This window comes from Sitophilus oryzae, unplaced genomic scaffold (assembly GCF_002938485.1).
Source record: "Sitophilus oryzae breed Bouriz unplaced genomic scaffold, Soryzae_2.0 scaffold_801_pilon_pilon, whole genome shotgun sequence".
NCBI classification, from domain to species: domain Eukaryota; kingdom Metazoa; phylum Arthropoda; class Insecta; order Coleoptera; family Curculionidae; genus Sitophilus; species Sitophilus oryzae.
In genome coordinates this window covers 2655380-2679529 of record NW_022147419.1, presented here as the reverse complement: position 1 = coordinate 2679529, position 24150 = coordinate 2655380, and the positions used below count along the sequence as shown (strand labels likewise).

Genomic DNA, 24150 nt, shown 5'->3' with positions numbered 1-24150 from the left:
TACCGTATGATCGAAAAAAAACGGCGTCCAGTTTGCTTGGAAATGACGATCGATGACGTTTCCCATATAATTTTGCATATAAAATGACAGCGATCTTCATTTCATAGCTATCGTTGACGCCGTTTTTATTCGATCATACGGTAGTTATATCAATATACCAAGTACAGGATATTAAATAGTGCAATGTATTTCTACGACATAAACCACCATCTCCCTTCTAAAGAGTAAAAGATAAAACATAAAGATATTTTTTCTTAGATTTTTAACACCCTGAGGATCAGACAGGGAGCACTTTAGACCCTATGTTTATATGAGCTTTTTTTTCTTAAAAATACATGAGCAATCATACCCTGTATTTTTTTAGACTATATGTAGAAAACATCCTGTTTACACATAGTGCTCGAAGCTTTCATTGAACAAATTTTGTATTGAAGAGGCAACTACATTATCTTGTTTACTCTTGTGTTGTTTTGGGGGTTGGAAATTGTTAAAAATCTACAAAAACATTTAATTAGTAAGGCACAGAATCTTGTTAAATGTGTTTTTTTTATTGATTTCAAGGCAAAATTAGTGAAATAAAAGTAAATATCTTGTAAAAGTTATATATTCTTGTTTTGGGGCTTGGAAATTGATAAAAAAAAACTACAAATACATATTTGTTAAATGAGGTTTTTTATTGATTTCATAGTAAAATTGGTGAAATAAAAGCAAAAAATCTTAGCCATTACATTGACTAAGAAAATGTCTTGTAGAAGTTATAAATAGGGGTATTACTGCCTTGTTTTATAATTTATAGATGTAATAAGTCTCTATTCCACTAAATATTACATTATTTCGGAAAATATCGAACACCAAAGTTATATTAATTGAATATTCTGAAAGGCTACCGAACCGCCACCATATTTTTTAATTTTATTTTAATTTATATGGGTTTAATAGGCCTGAAACTGCCTAATTAACTATATTTACTGATAATCTATAGTTCCTTAACTATTTTAAAGCATCAAAATCTTTTTTAAGGCAAAAATCTATTTTTTATGATATTAACAATTAGGGACATTGGGGTAATTAAAATGCGATATCTTTGTAAATTTTGCTTTATTCGTTTATTGTTTGGTGTCATTTTATTCGGAAAACACGTAGCTACATTTCTCTGGTAGTAGTTTTGTCTCCAATTTAGCGTTATATTGCTAAATTTTCATTTAAACTTGAAATTTAGGTCGTAAAATTACATAATTTTTCATCGGTAAACAGAAGAAAAACGCTCGAGTTGGCGCTCCCTCTAGCGTCAAAAATCAGAAACCGACCGGGAATACTCAAATATTAGGTCTGTTCTCAGAAGAATCCCTGACTAGTCAGCACTGTTCTCATTGGTTAAAATGCGTAGAAACCTGATTGTTAGTCTGGTTTCTACACATTTCAACCAATAAGAAACGCGCTGACCAGTCAGAGATTCTTCTGAGAACAGGGCCATTATTGGTCGTTTCGGTCGATTTACGTCATTTCTAGACAGACCGTTGACGATGTAGAATCTTTGTCGGTAGCCTCTCCAGAATTTTTAAGGAAAAATGCCTTTTCCTTGTATATTGTGCTGGGAAATCATGTGTAGTGCATAGCTGGACTCTTATTGAGGGTAAGTTTGACAATTTTCCTACGAATTTCCCGATATTTTTCGAAAAATCCGACCATCTAAAAGCGGCCTGGAGAAGCACGCAAGATCAACAAAAAAAAGTCAAAGCCACCTTTATTTTGTTAAACTTTCCGTTTCTTTCTGTTTTCTTTTTTATACTTTCTGTTGCTATAAATAGTTCTTTTTTATGGTTGTGCTGTATTAAAATAAATCATTTTCAGAGTTAAATAGTTTTTGAATGTGTAGTATTTTAGAAATAAAAACCTTTATTATATAAGTGAATAAAATTATAGTTAATCAATTTTCTCAAGAATATTTCTAATAGTAGTGCACATGATATGGTTTGTTTTAGAGATATTATATAATCGAAGAATACTTATGTAATAAATCTATACTAATATATAAAATCCTTAAGTGACTGATATACTGATTAATCACGATCCTGCTCAAACCACTTAAGGTAAGAAGCTCAATTTTGACATACAGGTTGATTCTAGGGTGTAGAGGTTCGATAAGAAGGGATTTTTTGAAATTCCAGTTCCAAGAGAGTGAAACCTCCCCTCAAATGTTACAAAATTTTTTATTTAAAAAACGGTCCGAAGTTCTTTCGGTCCGAGAAGTTTCCGAAAAAACGCTTGAACACGTATATTTTATTTTGTTTTTTTACATATTTTAAGATTTTTTAAAAATGTATACAGAGTGTTTCGAAAAATCTGGTCATTGATTAATCACGATCCTGCTTAAAGCGCTTGACGTAAAAAGCTGATTTTTGGAGAACAGATTGACTTTAGGGTGTAGAGGTTCGGTAAGAAGGGATTTTTCGAAACTCGAATTCTAAGAGGGTGAAACTATCCCTCAAACATTAAAATATTTTTTATTTAAAAACCGGTGAGTTTTTCGGAAAAACTCTTAAACACGTATATTTTATTTTGTTGTTTTACATATTTTAAGATTTTTTATAAATTTATACAGGGTGTTTCATAAAATATGACCATTGAGTAATCACGATTCTGCTTAAACTACTTGACGTTTAAAGCTTATTTTTGGCAAACGGATTTATCGAAAGTCAAATTCCAACGAGATGAAACTACCTCTCAAATATTACCAAGTTATATAATAATATCGCCATATTGTTTTTTTCTCATGCTGACATAAATGTGAGAAAATTTTATTCAGTTTGTATGTTAATAGGAATGCTTGCTTTGCTTTATTATCACCATTACAAATGATTAATTCGACGCGAACGAAGTCGCTGGTACACGCTAGTGTTTTATAAAATAATTTAAATAGAGTTTATACAGGAAGCTGTAAAACACAGAAAAAATACATCTGCCTGTATTTATACTAAATAACATTTAGAAACTTAATACCGTATGATCGAATAAAAACGGCGTCAGCGATGGCTATGAAATGAAGATCGCTGTCATTTTATATGTAAAAATGCCATCGATCGTCATTTCCAAGCTAACTGGACGCCGTTTTTATTCGATCAAACGGTATAAGGTAATAATATAATTAGTAGTTAATATTGTAGGTATAATTGATTGTTATTGATAGTTTTTTTCTGAAGATAGTAAATTTTATTTGCTAATTCATTAATTTTATTTATTTCTAAATTTTTTTGCTTAGGTTTTTATGTTTCTAGATGTTTTTGTCTTGTACAGGGTCCGGCAATAATGCGTCGGACATCTCTGTAGCTCATAGAATAAAAAAAACTTGCGAATTTCGTTTAAGTCCAAACCTAATGTATATGTACGAGGATGTATTTCAGGAAAATATTTTAATTTCTATAGAGTGGCTCAAAAAAGTGAGAGTGAATAGGGATGCTTTTTTTTAAATGGAACACTCTGTATATTATTGCATTTTTGGCTTCCTTCCAGATCATTTTATACATTCTATATTATAATCCTAAGATATGAGAGTAAATATATTTCGATAATTTCCGAGATAAATAAAAAAAATTATTTTTCAAACCTCTTTAAAAATTCCCAGATACATGCAGTATTATTTCATATGGCTTTTCAACGGAAAAATACGAGAGAAAAATCTTGCGGCTTGTGGCTTTGATAAAAATTTACTGTGGAAAATGACATATTAAATATAAAACCGCGAATATCTGCAAAATCGTTAAAAATTTTGAAATAATCTAATTAAAAAAAATGTTCATTTTTTAATTCTGCATCTATTGAAAAATAATATACAGGGTGTTTCATTAAAAAAAAAAATATTTTATATTTTAGAAAGGTTGGCGTAGAATTTTGAACATCCTGTATGATTTACGATTACCATATGTATAGCAAAGTAAGTACGGAGCATCTAAAGAAAATACTTAATATAGTTTTGATTTCAGGACAGTTCTTGTATTTTTAATATGTTTTTAGGAAAGGCTGAAAAAATATTTATTTTTTGTTTATTTATTAATATCTCTGAAACTCTCATAAACTCTCTTTCATATCTGAGGGTTATGTAAAGTGATCTGAAATGAAGCCAAAAATGCAATAACATATATAGGGTTTTCCATTTAAAAAAAAATCATCCCGATTCACTCACACTTTTTTCAGCCACCCTATAGAAGTTAAAATATTTTCCTGGAATACATCCTAGTACATACATTAGGTCTGGATTTAAACAAACTTCCCAAGTTCTTTATTCTAGGAGCTACAGATGCTCGACGCACTAGTATATAGTATATATAGAATTAGAAGATCTATTTGAAATTCTGTATATAGAAAATTATTAACGTATGAACTATGTAACTAAAAGATATTTTGTCTTGTTTCAGATTACGCCAGAAATTATCCAGGGTTACGGATATCCAAGGACCACGCTGCCAGTGAAGAAGGAGATGACGAACAACACAGCAACAGAGCTTCAAGTCGCAAAGAAACCCGGCTGCCTTTGAATGGAATGGACCAAGGATCGGTATGGGTCTGGACACGTCATATAGCTCAGGTCGTACCTGAGCTCGGGCGCTGTATCCAGACGTGCTGCACTCCGGGAGTGAATGTGCGCCTTTACACATTTTGATCGGTACAATCGCGGGTAGGGCCCAGCTGGACTCGAGAGATGGTAAGTACGACCATTTTCCTACGAATTTCCTGATATTTTTCGACAAATCGGACCCTCTTAAAGCGGCTGGCTTGAAAGAAAATTCTATTGGCTGAATGTAACGTCATTTCTTTTCCGATTGGTCGAAATTTTATCGGGCAGTGTATAAAAGTTTTGCCTTTTTTATAATTTCTGCTTGCTATAAAAAGATGTAATTTGTTGTGGATTGACAGTTTTCTAAATGTTGCTGTTTTTATGGTTGTAAAGGATATCTAGGTATATGTATTAAAATAAATAATTTTTAGACTTAGATACCTTGATGTATAGAGTATTTTAGAAATAAAAGTCTCTTATAAAAGTGAATATATAATAATCACTCAATTTTCTGAAGAATATTTCTAATAGTAGTGCATTTGATATGGTTTTTCTTAAAGATATTATATAATAGGGGAATACTTATGTATTATACATCTTTTATAAAATAATCTAAATAAAGTTTAGAAAGCTGTCAAACACAGAATTGCATCTGCCTCATATCTGCCTGTAGCTGCTTTAATTAGTGAAATATTTAATGAAGAATAACTAGTGAAATTTATAAATTTATATTAATAATCAGCTGATTTTTTTCTTGAAACTGATCCAAACCCAAAATACTGGTTCCTTGTTTTTTAAGTTTGTGAAATATTTTTCTATAGTCTTATATAGTATTTTTTCTAAATATATTTGCATTCGTTTTATAAAAGCACTTGTTAGATGTATTAGATTAGATGTTGTTTTTTTACCAAAAGATTCATTTAAACAAAATAACATTTAGAAAATTAATACAGGGAGTTTATTGGTTTTGATAGTTTTTCTGAAGCTAGTAAATTTTGCTTGCTAATTCATTGATTTTATTTATTTTTTAGAGACTATGTGCTTGGGGTTGATAAACTATAATATCTTTTTGTTGCTTCTGGCAAGATTTTCAAATAGTTTACTGATATTTTACTAACTTTTCACCCACTACTAATCTCTACAGAAATATGTATATATTTTTATTTTTTTTTAATATTTGCCAAGAAATTTTTAAGGGATATTATCAGCTGTTTTTTTTTAATAATGATACTTTATTGTAATATTTTATTTATACTCTGTTACACTCTGTCTCTAATGACTTTTATCTGTTTTATCTATCTATATTTATTTTTTAAATACTTTTTTATTAAATAGGTATTGAAATTTCTTGGTAACAATTTTTTTAGTACCTATAGATATATAGAGTGAACCAAAAGAACAATATTATTCACCCATTCTTTCAAAAACAGACACACTAAGATTTTCAAATATTTAATGATATTTTACTATTTCTTCATCGTCCATTACTAATTTCTAAAGAAATATATTTTATATATTTTTGATTTCTTTTTTGGACATTTGGAATAGAAATTTCTAAGAAAAAACTTTTAAAACTATCGCTAGCTGTTTTCAGTGATATAATTTTATTAGATTTTCCTAAAATAATGCTACTTTCCAGGCTACTTTATTGTAATTTTATTTTTATTATACTATTTCTTAATGACATCTACATAATATATTTTTTAAATAATTTTTTATTAAATAGTTATTTAAACTTCTTGGTAACAATTTTTATTAGCATTCATAGGATCATAGGTATAGAGGGTGAACCAAAATCACAATAGATATTATTTACTCCTTTTTTCAAAAACAGATCACACGAAGATTTTGAAATATTTTACTGGTGTTTTATTAAATTTTCGTATTTACTACTAATCTTTACAGAAATGTGTGTATATTTATTGTTTTTTTTATAATATTTGTATATACATTTTTAGAAAAAAATATTAGCTGATTTCAATGATATCATTTCGTAGGATTTTTTTTAAAATAGTGCTACTTTATTGTAATGTTAATTTTTTTATGCTTTTTGGCTTACATATATGTATATTTATTTTTGAAATTATTTTTAATTAAATATTTTTTTTAATTTCTTGGTTAATTTTTTTTTGGAGTTCATAGGTGTATAGGGTCTTAATCAAAATTACAATATTATTCACCCACTTTTTCAAAAACAGCTCACACTATGAAAATTTAATTTTTTCATAGTTAAATCACATGTTTCTAAATTGAGAATAATTATTTGGTAGTATACAGTATACAGGGGGTCCACGCAGCTTATACTTAATACAGCTTAACTTATAATATTTTACTATATTTTTTTTTCTACCAATTTGTAAATAAATATTTTTTTAATGTATATCAGTCAATTTGGAAACTTTTTTCTCTATAAACATGTTTTCTCTGTCACATAGAGTAATTAAAAGTTGATAAGACCTACACTCTTTAACGCCCTGTATAACTTAGGTGTTTTATTGAAGCGCAAATACTGAGATACTGATAACATTTTTTGTTTTACATATATTTTTTATTTTAACTTTCAATAACTCCAGTCGTTGATTATTATTCAAGATTATATATTATTAAAAGCCAGAGGGTTGTTTGGGGTCTTTTTGTAAGTTTTTTCTTTTTTCTTTTTTCAGATCGCAATCGAATGGGGACACACAATTGTAATTACCAAACTACACTTACTTTACCCATGCAGACGGCTCATGGAATGCTATCACGTGAAAATCCACCAACGCTCCCAGCTAGTAAGCGTGCGGTTTAATGTCTCTACTATCAGGCTCTAAAGACATGACCGCTGAGTTCGTGTTAGATTAATCCGTCGTTTTACTTAGTCTGGGTTCAATATCACAAGTGTCACTCTTTTTCTCAAACGCAAATAAAACTCTATAAGAAATGTTTATAGACTTTTATCCATGAAAACAGAGATTTTCATCTCTATATTTGAAGGTATAATTATTAAATTAAATAAATGCCACTTTAACAGAATGCCAGTACTTTTTAGTGCTCGTATTTTTCTAAAATCGATAGACACAAAAAAGCAGCGTTGCGGGGTGGTTGCGATGCAATCCGTAGGCTGTGGGGACTGTCGCGAGGGGCCAGTCTCGGAGGCCTGGGACTGTTTCGCCCTGGATTCGTTCTCATATTATTACAGCCCCGGTAGCAGGCCGGGGTTCCCAGGTGCTCGTTGCGTTGTAGTTTGCCAGTGGGTATGTTATTCGACCGCTCCATTACCGGGCGTAAGCTTATATCATGCTATGCAGGCTATCCCATGGGGCCGGGTTGTTGTCCTAAACGTAAAGGGTGTTTGGGGAGTGGGGCTCAGCTCAATTAGAGGACTAGGAGGCTTGTAAAGGGGTGCAGTGGGTTGGGCTCATCTGGCACTCTTGAACCGGAAAGGGCAGGTAAACACTGGTCCTTGAGTGTGGGGAATGTGGCAGAAGACGTTACGTTAAATTGTCCGATCGGAACGTCATAAAACTATGTGGTTATTCTCAGCCTCCGATGTCGTACTAGCGCCTTGCTAGTTAACCACCAATATAAAGCTTTTACTAGTAAAAGTCTTTATATTTTTACTTCTCCTCTCGAAACTGAAAAACGCAGGCATATAAACTTGTTTTCCGGGTTGCCTCGTTACTCGAAAAATAGAAACAGTTGTCGAATGGTTTTTTCTCGACGACACCGTCAAATTCTTAATTTGATTCTTTTTGAGCTGGGTCGCCCTGTAGCCCGGTGATTTTTGGTCTGGCCAGGGTTCCAAGGAACAAATGTCCTCAGGAATGGAGGACCAAGCTGGTATCGGAGGGTCGAGGCTTGGCCAAGATTCCGTAAAGGTTCGAATTGACTGGAACAACACCCGCCGTGCCTTTGGGTCTCTCCGGTGTTTTGGCCTGTCCATTTAAACGGTTTAAGAAGGTTCTATTTCTTGGAGTTATGACCGTTAAAACCTATTTTTTCTAAAACTGTAACGGCATATGTGCCAGGAAATCGGATCTTCAATAAACCACTCATTTTGCTAAGTATTATTGTAACAAAAATTCATGTTTTTTATTTTTATCAAGTCTCGGTAGTGCTGAATGGAGAGTGCTAAGGTAATGGAGGTACACATCTTTTCTTATTTTACTGTTTAGTGCTAGTCTGGTCTCTAACGTTGAATCGAGAGTGCTAAGGCAATGGAGATTCCAAGTCTTTCATTGTTCTAGTGTTTTCTTTTTAGCGTTGTTTGGGATTAGGTTCGCACTAAAAATTCTGAAGAATATAATTTTGACTTTCTGTAATTTTAAACTAAATTTAATCACCCTATTCTGGTCTCTGTAATGTTGAATCGAGAGTGCTAAGGCAGTGGAGATTCCAAGTCTTTCACTGTTCTAGTGTTTTCTTTTTAGCGTTATTTGGGATTAGATTTTCTCTCATAAAAATTGAGTTCACAGTAAAAAACATAATTTTTGTTTAAAATAATCTTTTTACGTGGTCTCTTGTGAATGGATGATACTATTACGATTCGAAGAGTAACAGCCTTCTTGTTTTAGTATTCCCGTTCACGTATAAATTAAGTAAATTCACTCTAATTTAAACTGTTTTATTCTCTATATTGTTATATAATTTCAAATCAAACTTATAATAATTTTTATTAAATTTACTGGTCTTTGAGATGAATGAATTGATAATGCTAAAATAGCGCCGGTTGCAGTCTGGCGTTATTTTAGGGTTTTCTTTTCACTGTTGTAAGAGATTGGAATAAGGGACCATTTCTTTTTTAAATTTTGCTTTCATTTTTCTCTGCTCTATTGCTGTATCTAAACTGGTTTGCATAACCCTCTATCTTATCTAAACTAATTTTCCTAATAATCTCATGTCAAAGCGATAGAGCTCTTTCAAAATATAAAATTTACCCTGCGATGGACAGCCAACACTGAGGGGGAGGGACATCCTTCTTGACGTCTAATCGGAATGGTGGGATGGGCCGTAGTCCAGCATATTCAGCCTAGTGTCAGTGTTAGTGAGGTAAGTCTGAACACACACCTGTCCAGTTCTTTTCCATAAATCTAATTCAGAAATATTTCTATCTTTCCAGAACTATGATCGTGTACGCAGCGCGTGTTATTTGTGAATTTAGTCGGTCTGCATGTCAGATGTCCTGCTACTAAAAAGTATTTCCAGGTTCTGTTGATCCTGATGACACGTTAAATGGGATTCCCCAGGGACCGTCCTTAGTTCCTGAGGAACCAGGGGCGTCCTTCTGCCCCCGCGGTGTGACGACACTGCTTTTTACGCCGTGTAGCAGGAATCGCCGGTAAAAGGATGTGGAATGGAGGTGAGTTAAATTTATTTGAACTTTCTGGACGCGGGCATCTTTACTGATCTTCTTTTTATCGTTGTTTCAGTATGCAGATGAAGAGGAAATGTAGAAGAACCATTTCTAAAGCATAATTATAACGATCGCGTCGGTTCGTGGTTCTGGGGCTGTTCTAAGGCTTTTCACAGCATTTTAAGGTCACACTTTTTATTTTCGTTCATACTTTCTTTGATTGGAATCATATATAATCCTATGTATTTCTTGTCGTTTGTAAAAATCACAAGAAATAATATCTTTAATTTTTTTTTGAGGTGTCTATTTCTCAAAATAATTTAAAACCAATTTGACTTTTACTCTGTTTAATTTATTATTAAAAAACATTTTTTTACTCAAAGTTTAATGAAATGTGTGCCAGGAAATCGGATCTTCAATTCAACAAACAAAGATTATTATTTTTTATATTTTTATCTAGTCTCGGTAGTGTTGAATGGGAAGTGCTAAGGTAATTGAGGTTCACAGCCTTTCTTATTTTGGTGTTTTCTATTTAGTGTTATTTAGGATTAGATTCTTTTTAAAAATCTTAAAGGGGATGTCATTTTTATTTTCTGTAATTTTAAACTAAATTTAATCGCTCTATTCTAGTCTCTGTAATGTTGAATTGAGAGTGCTAAGGCAATGGAGATTCCAAGTCTTCCATTGTTTTAGTGTTCTCTTTTTAGCGTTATTTGGGATTAGGTTCTTTTCAAAAAATTCTAGGGGACATAATTTTTATTTTCTGTAATTTTAAACTAAATTTAATCACTCTATTCTAGTCTCTGTAATGTTGAATCGAGAGTGCTAAGGCAATGGAGATTCCAAGTCTTCCATTTTTTTAGTGTTCTCTTTTTAGCATTATTTGGGATTAGGTTATTTTCAAAAAATTCTAGGGGACATAATTTTTATTTTCTGTAATTTTAAACTAAATTTAATCACTCTATTCTAGTATCTGTAATGTTGAATCGAGAGTGCTAAGGCAATGGAGATTCCAAGTCTTCCATTGTTTTAGTGTTCTCTTTTTAGCATTATTTGGGATTAGGTTATTTTCAAAAAATTCTAGGGGACATAATTTTTATTTTCTGTAATTTTAAACTAAATTTCAGACAATAACCACGCTATTCCAGTCTCTGTAATAGTTTTCTGTGGGGCATTGGTTATAGGATTAAATATTATTTTTTCTATCATCATATTTTACTATTTTTTTTTAATTATTCTCTAATTATTCCATTTACATTTAAAACAAGGTGTGAGGTATCATGTTTCTTAATAAACTTGTACGTTTATACTAAAACCATTCAAAATATTTTTAATTTTGTTCGTGTTTAATATAATAAAACTTAAATTTGATAATTTGAAACTAATGCATTTTGCACATCATTAGTTATATTTTCGAGTAAATTAAATTCTCGTTGAAAATAACATTAACTCATATTTTCCTCATTTATTATTATTCAATCTCTAGAATTCTCTTTTGATTTATCTCGTTAAAGACACCTTAAATCTTTCTTGTTACCTATCGTAGTAAATCTATAATTTTTGTGGCCTTGAGATGTCCGATGTGCAAGGTCTCAGTCGTAATACCTTCTTCACTAACTGTTGCCTTAAGGTACTCTTGTCCTTAAGGCTGTTTCTGAGGAGGCACGACGATTGGTGCAGGTCTGGAACGAAGATTTTCTGGAAAAGGACAGTAGGATGGAGAGCATGGAACGAGATAAAATCAGGTATGTTATAAGATTTATTTCTTTTTTTATTATTTTCAACTAACGTATTGTTTTTTGTTGTTTCAGGTTAGTGAGCGTATATTTTTTGTACAAGGGATGCACATCGTGGGGAGTGATCTGCAAAAAACGTAAGTTATTTTAAAATTTTTCCTGGTTTATTTGGTTGTTCGTTTATTTTCCCGGAGATGGCGTGAGCGCGGTCCTGCAGGAGCTAAAGTCACCTGTGGGGCCCCTCACAGAAGCGAAGCTGAGTGTTGAGTTGACCTCTACCGGGGCTAAAGTCCCCTGTATGAGCGTCCTCACAGAAGCACGTTGGGTTGACTTCGCAGGGGCTAACGTCCTCTGTGGAGGCTCCTCACAGAAGCAAAGAACATGCTTTCCTCTCGAAAGCACAGAGGTCCATTGGGTTGTTAAGTCTATTGGTCTTTTTATTGGGTTGTTATGTCTATCGGTTTTTCTTAAGAATGTATTTGATGTTCTTATAGCTCTGTTCATATTATCTAAGTCAAATTAAAATCTAGAAAATCCCTAACAGTTATTTTAATTTTCTTAAATTAAACATGTAGGTGTAGGTAATTTTCTTTAACTTTTTATTTTTTTTAACTCACTTTTATTTAATTATTACTATTTTAGCGTAAACGCATGTCAATATCTAGCATTTCGATAACTAAAAATGTTTAATACAAATGGTCTAAATTTTCTAAATTTATTTTTATATTTCCAATTCAAGTTCAGAAATAATTCTAGACCCCAGAAAAAAGGAATCAAGTTTTTTAAGTTATGTAGTGGAGATTTTTATGACTTTCTAGGTCACTATTAGTATTAGTATTTTCTGTAATTTTAAACAAAATTTAATAGAATAATCATCCTATTCTAATATATGTAATGTTGAATCGAGGGTGCTAGGATAATGAGGATTCCAAGTTTCAATTTTTTCAGCTTCCAGCTCTTCAGGGACTAACGTTCTCTGTATGAGCTGCACTGTAGGTATTGTGGATTGGTTGTTGCATATCCTTTTTTTCAGGGCGCTATATGTGGAATTTTTGGGAGGTTTGTGTTGAGTGCTGTGAAGATATCAGACAGATTTTAAGTGTGAAAAAAAATATTGAGTTTAAAAAATATATAGTGATATATATTACAGGTAAGACAGGGAGACGCGATATCCCCAAAGCTGTTTACAGCAACACTAGAAGAAATCTTCCGTCAACTGGACTGGACCAATAAAGGATTAAAAATTGATGGGGAATATCTTAACAATCTAAGATTTGCTGATGACATAGTCCTGAAGAACTGCAAGCCCAAATTAACGAACTAAATACAGCCAGCAGTAAAGTAGGTCTCAAAATTAATATATCTTCTACAAACACAAACTAAAGTAATGTACAACGAACTAGTAGACAGAAAAGACATTCTGATAAATAGCACAACACTAGAAATGGTAGAAGATTAAATATATTTGGGACAACTAATACAGAGCTCGGGATCGATCTCTACCACTAGAAATCAACAGAAGAATTAAGTTAGCATGGAGTACTTATGGAAGAAACTCAATCATATTCAAATCCAGAATGCCACTTTATCTAAAGAAGAAAACATTCGACCAATATGTACTACCAGTCGTGCCCTAGGCAAGCAAAACCTGGAAAATTAAAACGGACATTATAAGGAAACTGCAGGTCGCACAACGGTTAATGGAACGAAATATGCTGGGAATAATCAAGAGAGACAATAAAAGAATAGAGTGGGTAGGACAAAAGACCCTCAAATCCCTCAAGTGACAATAGGCAGGATACCTGGCAAGGACGGACAACAATGGGCCAGAAAAATTACAGTATGGTACACACAAGGAATTAAGAGACCTAGAAGACCATGATATTAGGAAATAAGCAGGGATAACTTGAGCTCGCATAGCCAGCAATATACAACAATGGGCCTAACTACAAAGAGATTATCTAAATATGTGAGGGAGGCTACACCATAGTGTTTGTTGTGAACAATCTGTTAATGATGACTACAGGTAAGAAAGTATCTTCTTACAGCTCCATAATTTTCTAGATTTTTAAATATGTCTTTTTTTATTTTTTAGAAAAAATCATCTGCATCGAAACTTAACATACAAATGAAATATATTGCATGTCTAAGTAAGAAATTTTATGAAAAAAAAAACGTATAAATATGTGACAAATTTGTGAGTTATTTTGGTAAACCATAATAATTATTATTATAAGACAAAATAATAATTTATAATTATATTTATATTTTTGTAGTCATTATATCAATACTAATACTTTTTTCTTTTTTGTATCAAACTTCTAGGGAATATTTATCGGAAATCTGAATCCAATTATATCTTCTTTCACCATAAAGCCAAGAAAATCTTGGAAAATGGAAAAAAGAAATAAATATATGGGCATGGGATAGGAGTAGAAGATAAATTTTAAGATATTAGTAGCAGCTGCCAAATTATTTTGGTTTTTGAAATAGTTACTAGCTACGGTGAGAACAACAATAATTACTTTATATTATTTTTTACCTCTTATTTTTAATTTTAAATTACTTTATATTAATTTTTTACCTCTTTTTAACCTCTTATTTTTACCTTTTCTTAAGATTTTATATGAGTATATTATTAAACTCTTCAAAAATACTAATGTTTATTTAATATTTCAGGTTAAAACTATGTTGGATGTTCCTTCTTGCAAGAATTTGAAGATGAGAGGCAGTTGTGAAGCGATGGACTTACAAAAAGTAGGTAAGCATTTCGTTAACTTACCTTGTATCTCCTAAACTCTCTGGTTTCTCTAATATATTATTTATTGATATTTTTCTTTTCATTTTAGATCCTTGATATTTTTCTTTTCAATTTTTTTGGAAATGTACATTAAAACAGGGAAAAATCAAAGATATAGAGTTGATAATGGACGACACAAAAGTAGCAGACTATTTTAAAGTCTGGTATCACAGGAAATATACAGTAAGTTGCGACACCCTAAGCACTATAATTATTATTTTAATAGATCATAATATGTGTGTATAGAGCAATAAATTGATATTTTATGTCGAAATAAAGGAATCATATATGATCCTGTCATTTTTTCAAAGATTTTAAAAATGCAGTGTAATAAAATTTGGTACTTTTAGAACCGGCAAACCTAGGGTAGATTATGTTAAAAACTAACATCTTATTTTTTTGTAATATAAACGCAAATCCATGCAATACAATTTGAAGTGATTGATATTATTGTCCAGAAAGACTTAAAACAAAAAAAATATTCTGTGGCACAAAATAAGATACAAATGATTTTTCTAACGTTGAATTTTACTTCTGCAAGTTTAATACTAAAAATATAAATAATATAAACTACAAATAAGTAAATGTACGAAAGAACTATGATGTTATAGGGTAATTGTATTAACATTATGGGCAAAATAAGAACAAGTTGGAACAATACAAACTTTTAAAACTAGCTATATGACATACTTAATAAAAGTTGAAGAGTTTTGTATAATCTATAAGAAAAAAATAATATATATATATAGGGTGTATCATTTAAAAAAATCCAGATTTTTTTATTGTAAGTAGTTGAAATTGGTAAATATATTTTGAACACCCTGTATCATTGAACTAAAATATCTTTACATAAATCTTTTTTTTACATTTTTACATAAATCGTTTTTTTAATCTCTATAAAACTCTCCTACCAAATGTTGGTACTCCAACTTCCGAAACAATGGCACCGCTGAGAATTTTTTATCATTATTTCTTCAAACAAATTTAAACACCTATTACAAAAACTGTTAATTTTAGGTATGTAATATTATAAATAAAAAAGTTATGGAATTTTACGCAGAATCTAATAGGTGTATTTTTTAAATTGAACAACGTAATATTATTGTATTTTGTAAAATATGTAAATAGAAGCATTATAGAATTAATTTCAAATAAAACATTTTGGCGCATAATTTACTTTAATATAGGCAACTAAAAGTACACAGAATTTAAATTATATTTGATTTTAGGCAACTATAAAAACACTTAACATGTATATATAGTTGCCTATGTAAAGAATTTTAATTTTTCATTTCAGTTTTTCACACTTTTTTAAATATTATAATTAAAATATTTCTTAATTACAAATACAGCTAACGTAATCATGTTTTTCCTTGTACTAATATTAAAAAAACTGTTTCGAAAATTTCTGTATATCTTATAATAATTTCTGTACCTTATTACTTCACTTATATTTCTCTCTGCACTTCACTAATTAAATTAAAGTTATAGAATAGATTTTAATCAAGGTTTGTTAGTGAACGTATATAATTAACTATTTCTTTGTATTTTTCTTACAGAACCAAGACGTTCCAGAAGGGTAGCGAGAAGATTTATTTATCTCAACATAGACATCAGGCATGTCCATCAGCATCTTGGATTTTAACATACTTTTCATATTGCTATTGTTATTAAAAATTAATTTGTTAATAAACAATAATTAAAAATTCATGAGCTTTATTGAACCAAAATATATTAGAAATACTGTCTAATCATGAGCTAATAGAAAGTCATTTAATTAACACAAAAATAATGTATTTTAATACTAAACAACATAACAAGTTGTTCAGGAATAGACAGTATTTTTTAATAAAAATAATACCTACCTTTATCTTCTGGCTGTTATCCTCACTCCTTGTACAAATCCATGATATTTCAACTTTTAGCAAAAACTGCATGCGAATTTTTTAGTATTATGTATACCTCTTTGCTCTTATACAGGGTGTCTCAAAAAACATGTGCCATCTCCCGCACGGAGATTCCTCATGTAAAAATAATGTTTCTTTGATATTATCAGTACATTGCGAAAAAAGAACCTAAACCAACCTAAACTAAAAATTTACATTTCCGTATTAACATACGTTACTTATATCCTTCTTATATTATTAATTTATTTTCAGAAAATCTTGTTTATTTTTCAAAGAAATATACTTGGCAACAGACAAAATGGGACTTGATCGGACTTTTAAATTTTAATATATCTGCGTCTCTCTCGCGAAATTCGACTTCTTTGTTCACTGTCGTCTCTTGTCTTATCTACTCTTTGGTGTTATCACTGGAAAAAATTTATGTACGCCACTGACTTATTTTCCTCTTGTTAGCGACATAGTGTAAGCAGTTTAATACCGATTAAAAGTTCTCTTGATATTTTGTCGATTTCGGCTTCCTTGATGAGATAAACGAAATTTTATTAATTTGCCTTGATCCAGGTCTAATAGCAACCTTTAAAAAATTTTAGTATCAATAACTTGCGAAAGTTTTAAATAAGCACGCATTGATTCCTCATCAAAAAATATGAAAAAAAGTTCCTATAAACATATGGGTATGAAAATGCATAGTTTTAGAGTTACAGGATATTAAAAAATTTTAAAATTAAGTTTTTTGTTACCTTAAATACCATTATTTTTTCATTTGAAATTACTGTAGGTTGGACTAATAGTAATAATATTTAATAATAAATTAGGTAAAATATATAATTTATTAATTTTATTAATTGTGATTGATAAAATTGTGCTTATCTCATCAAGGAGGCCGAATTCGACAAAATATCAAGAGGTAACTTTTAATTGGCATTAAACGGCACACACAATTTTGATATCAAAAGAATAAAAGCCAGTGGCGCACAAGTTTTTTTTTTGAAAAATATTACAGTGATAACCCATATGCACGTCTCTGATTAATTTATCAACACTTTTTTAGCGTTAAAATCTTATTAAAATATGTAGCACTTATAGTAACTTTTAACCTCAAAATTTCATTCGAATCACTAATTGGAAGAAAATTATAATAAATCTTATTTTTACATGAGGAATCTCCCCACGAGAGATTACACGTTTTTTAAAACACCTTGTATATATCTCCAAAAAAATATATAGGTATAGACATTTTTTACCCGTATATACCTTTAATCAACGATATTATGGTTTTATACCTACTTCCAGAGATATACATATACAGGGTTCTTCACCACATACGACACGGAGTATTGTAGCTAAACGATGAGATTTTTACAAATTGTAAGTTTTGGGTTCGATGAAGGACTATTAGAGGTACAATTTAAAAATAATTTTACAAGATACAGAGTGTCCCAAATAAGTAAAAAATATCAAAGTTGTATTTTTTTAAATGGGACACCCTGTATATTATTACATTTTTAGTTTCTACGATTAAAATAAAGGTAAATTTGATTAAGGTTTATTATACTTAAACCTTACCGTTTTTGAAATATTTTCAATTTTGTGAAATTGCAGTAAAAATTTTAAAGCTTCATTTCTCCAAGGGTATCAATGTTTTTAATACTAAATATTTAATGAAGTTTATTTATTGATCAGTTATTCTGTTGCAATAATAAAAATAATAGTACCTTATACAGAGTGTCTAAAAATTTATTTTAAATAATTATTAGTTTCAAACGGCTATAACTTGTTTAATTTAAATGGAACACCCTGTATATTTTACGAGAATCAGATGCACAATTTAATTGTCTATCAAATTATATTATACCATTTTTTACCTATCTCTTTAAGTTTCCGTAGAAAATGCATTTTCTTGTAATTTAGAACTTATTTATCAATATACCCATGGAATATTAACATTTTAGATTATTTTTAAGGATGTACCAAATTTTTAAAGAGTACAGATACTAATTTTGTCGATATAATTCGTTTATTTCATTAAAAAATAAAAAAAAACTGTTTTAATATTTGTTAAAGAGGACCAATTAATAGAGAACAACGGCATACGGTCGAGTCGGCCGCTGCTGACACGTATACGTAGACGTAAAGAATCTTTTACATGTATAAAAAATAAGAAATATCAGAAATGCGCATGCGTACGTAAACGTTTACGTGTTTGTAGGCCGACTCGACCGTATGCCGTTGTTCTCTAATATGATTCCAGTATTCAAACTACATTAACTGACTGCGTTGATTAATAATAATTGCTCCAAATACTAAAAAACTGAATTTTGTATGGGCATTAGACAGTGTGATAAAAAGTAACACCTTAAAAATGATATTTCATTGTTTAATAAATGCTTATTTATAACAACAGAGACTTTAATTTTGATAACTTATTATTATATTGATTTCTGACTCAAATCCACATTTATTTATAATAATTTATTAACGAACACAATTAAGTATGTAATTAATTAGTATATGGGCGGAAATAATGGTGTTATATGTAATTAATGGTATACTCTTTTATAAATATTTAAATAGTTTTCTTTTTGCATACAAATGGGCTAGTAATATTATCGTTTTGCTAAAAACGATAATATTACTAGCCTGTACATTTGTTGCTTTAAAAACAATCTAAAATGTCAATATTCCATGGATATATTGATATTGTATTATTTTTATTATTGCAACACAATAAATGATCAATAAATAAACTTCATTAAATATTTAGTATTAAAAACATTGATACCCTTGGAGAAATGAAGCTTTAAAATTTTTACTGCAATTTCACAAAATTGAAATTATTTCAAAAACGGTAAGGTTTAAGTATAATAAACCTTAATCAAATTTACCTTTATTTTAATCGTAGAAACTAAAAATGTAATAATATACAGGGTGTTCCATTTAAAAAATACAACTTTGATATTTTTTACTTATTTGGGACACTCTGTATCTTGTAAAATTATTTTTAAATTGTACCTCTAATAGTCCATCGAATCCAAAACTTGAAATTTGTAAAAATATAATCGTTTAGCTACAATACCCCGTGTCGTATGTGGTGAACAACCCTGTATACCGTATGATCGGAAAAAAAAAGGGCGTCCAGCTGGTATATAAATTTTCATATAAAATGACAGCGATCTTCATTTCTTAGCCATCGCGGACGCTGTTCTTTTTTCGATCATACGGTATATTTGTACTTACTATAGTTGAATGGAAGTTATAGTTGTAAGGAAGTGACATGAAAATGTATAGAAAAAAACAACGTCTTCTTGTTTTAAAGGTGTTTATATTGTTTTGAAATAATAATTCACAATAAATAAAATAGCAAACTAAAGGTAGATCAATAATAAAATTTTCAACATAAAACAAAATCTTACGTAAAAAATGTGAAGTATACAATTAAGTAAAGGGGAATAATTCCTACATTTATATATATATAAATCATATTAGCTTCGAATAATAATGTTAAAAAAATATTGTGAAAAGGGTATAATAGCATACATAAATATATCAGGTTAACAAATGTTGCAACATGTAATCATTAATTGTTTAACTATGATTATTATTATTATAAAAAATGCTAATAAAAATTTTAGCACCCACTTATATCAAAAAAACTTTAGGAATATAACCTTTCTTTTTGCTTTTTTTCGAATAATATATACAGAAGAGTGCATAGCAATCACATCAGCACACCTAAGCAGTAAAAAAAGAAGCTTAACTTAGGATTATATAATTTTTTTTAACATTTTTTCTCTTTCGTAGGACTTTTTTTCATGTTAATACTAATATATGTATATATCAGCAACTTGTAAAACTTAGTTAAAAAAAATATACCCAGGTAACAACGACAAATGACTGGAATCCCCATTTGTCATCGTCACCCTGTATATACCGTATATCTGCCAAACTACCACTTATAAAATATATTATCCATTGTATAATGTACTATTTCATAAAAAAAACACAGGTTGATAATATTAAGTCAATTAAATTAACTCATAGAGACAAATATATTTAAGTACCATCACTCTTTTTTTTTGTTGGCCTCACTGTCGACACGTGACAACACACCCTTTTGGAAACACAAAGAAAAACATTTACACAAAAATTAATTTTTTTGACCATATATTTCATCAATCTATTTGAAATGGTAAATATTTTTATTGATTTTTTTTCAAATATAGATGTGTTATTATAGCCTTGGTGTAATTTTAAACTAAGCCTACATCATATACAGGGTGTCCAGGATAAGAATGCGCTCTACAGAGTTCTGTCTCGTAAATCGTCAGAAATATAAAGATAGACAAATAGAAAAATAATTCTTTTTCTATAAGATTTTATGAAAGATTAGTAAGATAACATTCATTTTAAAGAAACAGCTGAGTATATAGAAACTAGTTTTGGCTTGGAATTGACGATAGATTATTACAAGCTAACTCTGACGCCATTTTTTTTTCGATCGTATGAACATGTTAAAAGTCATTAGATCCAAAAAGTACGGCTAATTTAGTTTCCAAAAGTCCCTAAATATATACAGTAATTGTATATTTAGGGACTTTTGAATTGCAATTGGTTTGCCCACTAGTTTTGAGTCAAAATGGTGTATATTGTTGAACTGTTTAGTTTCAAAAAATTATATTTTGACAATAAATTTTGTCTAATAAACTTGTTTAACGTAGCTTGCTAGTCAAAAGCCTTTTCAAAGAATGTATTGCTTGTAAATATAATATAAATGTACAAACTTTTAAATTTCACGTTTCTAATCGTCTCAAAATGTAGGGATAGTCTATACAAACCATCGTTTAATTTCTTACTCCCTTAATTACTCCCTCTTTTACGTGTGTGTGAAAAAAAGTTTAAATAAGTTATGAATGACATTAAGGCAATTTCAACAATACTGATGATTATTTTTAGTAAATGTAACTTCACTTATATTGGTTTGATCCTATTGAAGGATATTGATCAGTGTCAAAATTAAAAATTGCCTACGCTGTCAAATAAAATTCAAATCCCTTTGTTGAAATTTAAATTCATGAAATCGGAACGCACTCAATTAATTATTTCGGAACGTACCCGAAATTTTCTGATCTCTTATTGATTAGATAATGATGACGTTACGTTGAATGATGTTTGTACAGACTATAATAGCAGTACTATACCATATCTAGGAACTTCAAATATGTATAAATGAATTCTGTCAAATCGCTTTAACGACACTGACATTAATAAAAATCTTTTAAATTCTTTCTATTTAATAAATCTAAGGGTTTACAAGTTTGTCTTAGACTGCATTCTTATCCAGAAAACCGTATCCATTACCTATCCTTTCGTTAATAAGTTAAATCTTAACAATTATATAAAAAACTACGGTTAGGCCCGCACCGCCTTAACCGACAGATTTAAAAATTAACACAGCTCTAGAAAAAAATCTTTTTTATATATATGTATAAAATAAAATGCTACCGAAACAGTAGAGTTCGGTTTCCCGTACCGTACAACAGGTCGTAGAAAACGAGAAAATTTGGTAAAAATTGTTCTCGGACAAGTACCTGAGCGGATACTTATCGAACCTTGATAGGGTTACGGGGTTTTCAATCCGCCGGCGTGGCTTCTATGAAGGGGTTACTTGCGCCGGTCAACAGTTTGTTGTCCAGCGGCGAGTTGTCTTTTAGCAGGTCTTCCGATTCGGCGGTCACGTTATTGCTGACCACGGTGATCTCTTTGATTTCCTCGGTGGTCACGCTGGTCGGAGCGATGCCGTTCTCTTTCGGTTTTTCTACTTTGGTGGTCTTTGTTTTGGTGGCGGCGGGAGGCTTGACGTCACCTGGTTTTCGGGGTGACGTCGTTTTCGTAGTGGAGGTGGTGGTTTTGGGTGGGATAGGCCGTCTCGTCAGAGGCTGAACAGAAAAAAAAACAATTTACGTTTGAACCATTGAATATACAGGGTGTCGCAAACTGAGCGTGCATTAGAAGTTTCTAGGGAACTACAATATCTAGATCGAAGATTTTTTGCACATCATTGTTTCACAATGATATCTATCGACTAAGAATATTTTCAATATGGCGGCACTTCCGAAAATACCGGAAGTTGACAACAACTTTCTTATTTTAAATGGGTGCCCCCATTTTTATTACATACTTCAATTCTCTGTTAAATTCTATGAATATTGATGTTAAACACTCTATATCCAACATTATCCGTTTTTGAAAAAAAAATATTTAAAATTTTTGGACGAAAAAAACTACCATTCAAAAAAATGTGTATAGCCTAACAGCCCTTTCAGATGGAGCGGAGCGTCCGCAACTTCGAGCAAGTACCATGAGTTTATATGACTAATTTCACATGGGCGCATATGCTCCGTCCGACGGCTATCTTGAAAAAACACGACGGTGAAAGCGCTGTAAAAGTCAAATTTACTGATTACTACAGCCACTGTGACTGTTTAAGAGAGGTCATGTGGCTATCTACTTCAAAAATTAATTTGTTCAAATGTCTTATAATAATGGCGGTAGCTGTCATGGAATTGAGCGATTAAAAATTATCATAAATCATTTTTTTTTCAAATGGAAACCCACTTTTTACTTCACTAATGAAAAGGTTTTTCAATTCGTTACTTTTTAGCTATATATGGTCCTATAAATCGTTTTTAAATTATTTAAGATTTAGTTTGAAAACGTATATTTGTCTTGATTTTATCTATCTTCTTCTACATTCTTTGACATTAAGTGTCAAACTGTCAGACAATTTATTTCCATTTGTCAGAAAACGAATTATTTGAATTTCCTATATTATAAATACTGGCTTCTTAAGAGTTTAAAAAATGTAGTTATCAAAAAAAGATCTCGTATTTTCGCTCTTTAGTGATATCTAAACAGCGCAAAGTTGACTTGGAAATGATGAATCGATAACATACTGCTTTTTGAACAAAGTGTCACGTATTACAGGGCCAGATCTATTGTTTTACATTACTTGACGTTCAAAGTCATAGGCTACTGCAACTGGTTAAAATCAAGAAAATATACGCGATTTTTTGCGACGTTTGAAACTAAATCTTAAATAACTTAAAAACTATTTATTTTAGGTATAGGAACATGTATAGTCAAAAAGTAACGAATTTTAAAAGCCTTTTTACTAGTGAAATAAAAAAAGCGGGTTTTCATTTGAAAAAAATGATTTATGATAATTTTTTAATCTCTCAATTCCATGACAGCTGCCGTCATTATTATATGACATTCAAACAATTTAATTTTTGAAACAGATAGATCTTCTCTTTATGTCACAGTAGCTGTGGTAATCTTTAAATTTTAGTTTTTTTGGTCCAAAAATTTTAAAAATTTTTGTTTCTCAAAAACGGTTAATGTTATATAAGATATAGAGTGTTTAATATCAAAATTCATAAAATTTTACAGAGAATTTAAGTATGTAATAAAAAATTGGGGCACCTATTTAAAATAAGAAAGTTGTTGTCAACTTCCGGTATTTCCGGAAGTGCCGCCATGTTGAAAATATTTTTAATCGATAGATCTCTTTGTGAAACAATAATGTGCAAAAAATCTCCGATCTAGATATTGTAGTTTGGTAAGTTTTGTAGTCTAGAAACTTCTATTGCCTGCGATAACCTGCATACCTGCAAAAGCCTGGGATACCCTGCATACTGTGTAGTAGAACTTGGTATATAATAACACAGAAATTGCAACACCCAGTACGTTGATGAAGAGAGGGGAGTGGAAGGAGAAGGAGTGGAAGCGAGAGGTAGATAACGGGAGAGAGAGAAACTAAA

The 24150-nt window shown here is 30.5% G+C and overlaps 2 protein-coding genes across 3 annotated transcripts in view; one reads left to right on the top strand and one right to left on the bottom strand.

The window, feature by feature from the left end:
• The window catches only part of LOC115888568, a 39044-nt gene extending 31526 nt beyond the window's left edge, over positions 1-7518 (top strand). Inside the window, exons 18-19 of the mRNA XM_030908329.1 lie at positions 4413-4699; positions 7216-7518. Of these exons, the coding sequence (XP_030764189.1) occupies positions 4413-4657 (245 nt within the window). The 3' untranslated portion in view covers positions 4658-4699; positions 7216-7518. The remainder of the gene's footprint in view (positions 1-4412; positions 4700-7215) is intronic.
• Positions 7519-20101: 12583 nt separating this feature from the next.
• LOC115888567 (SH3 domain-containing protein C23A1.17-like) overlaps positions 20102-24150 on the bottom strand; it is a 316006-nt gene continuing 311957 nt past the window's right edge. For both annotated transcript variants that reach the window (XM_030908326.1, XM_030908327.1), the window contains one exon: positions 20102-22266. In XM_030908326.1, coding sequence (XP_030764186.1) covers positions 21961-22266 — 306 coding nt within the window. In that variant the 3' untranslated portion in view covers positions 20102-21960. The remainder of the gene's footprint in view (positions 22267-24150) is intronic.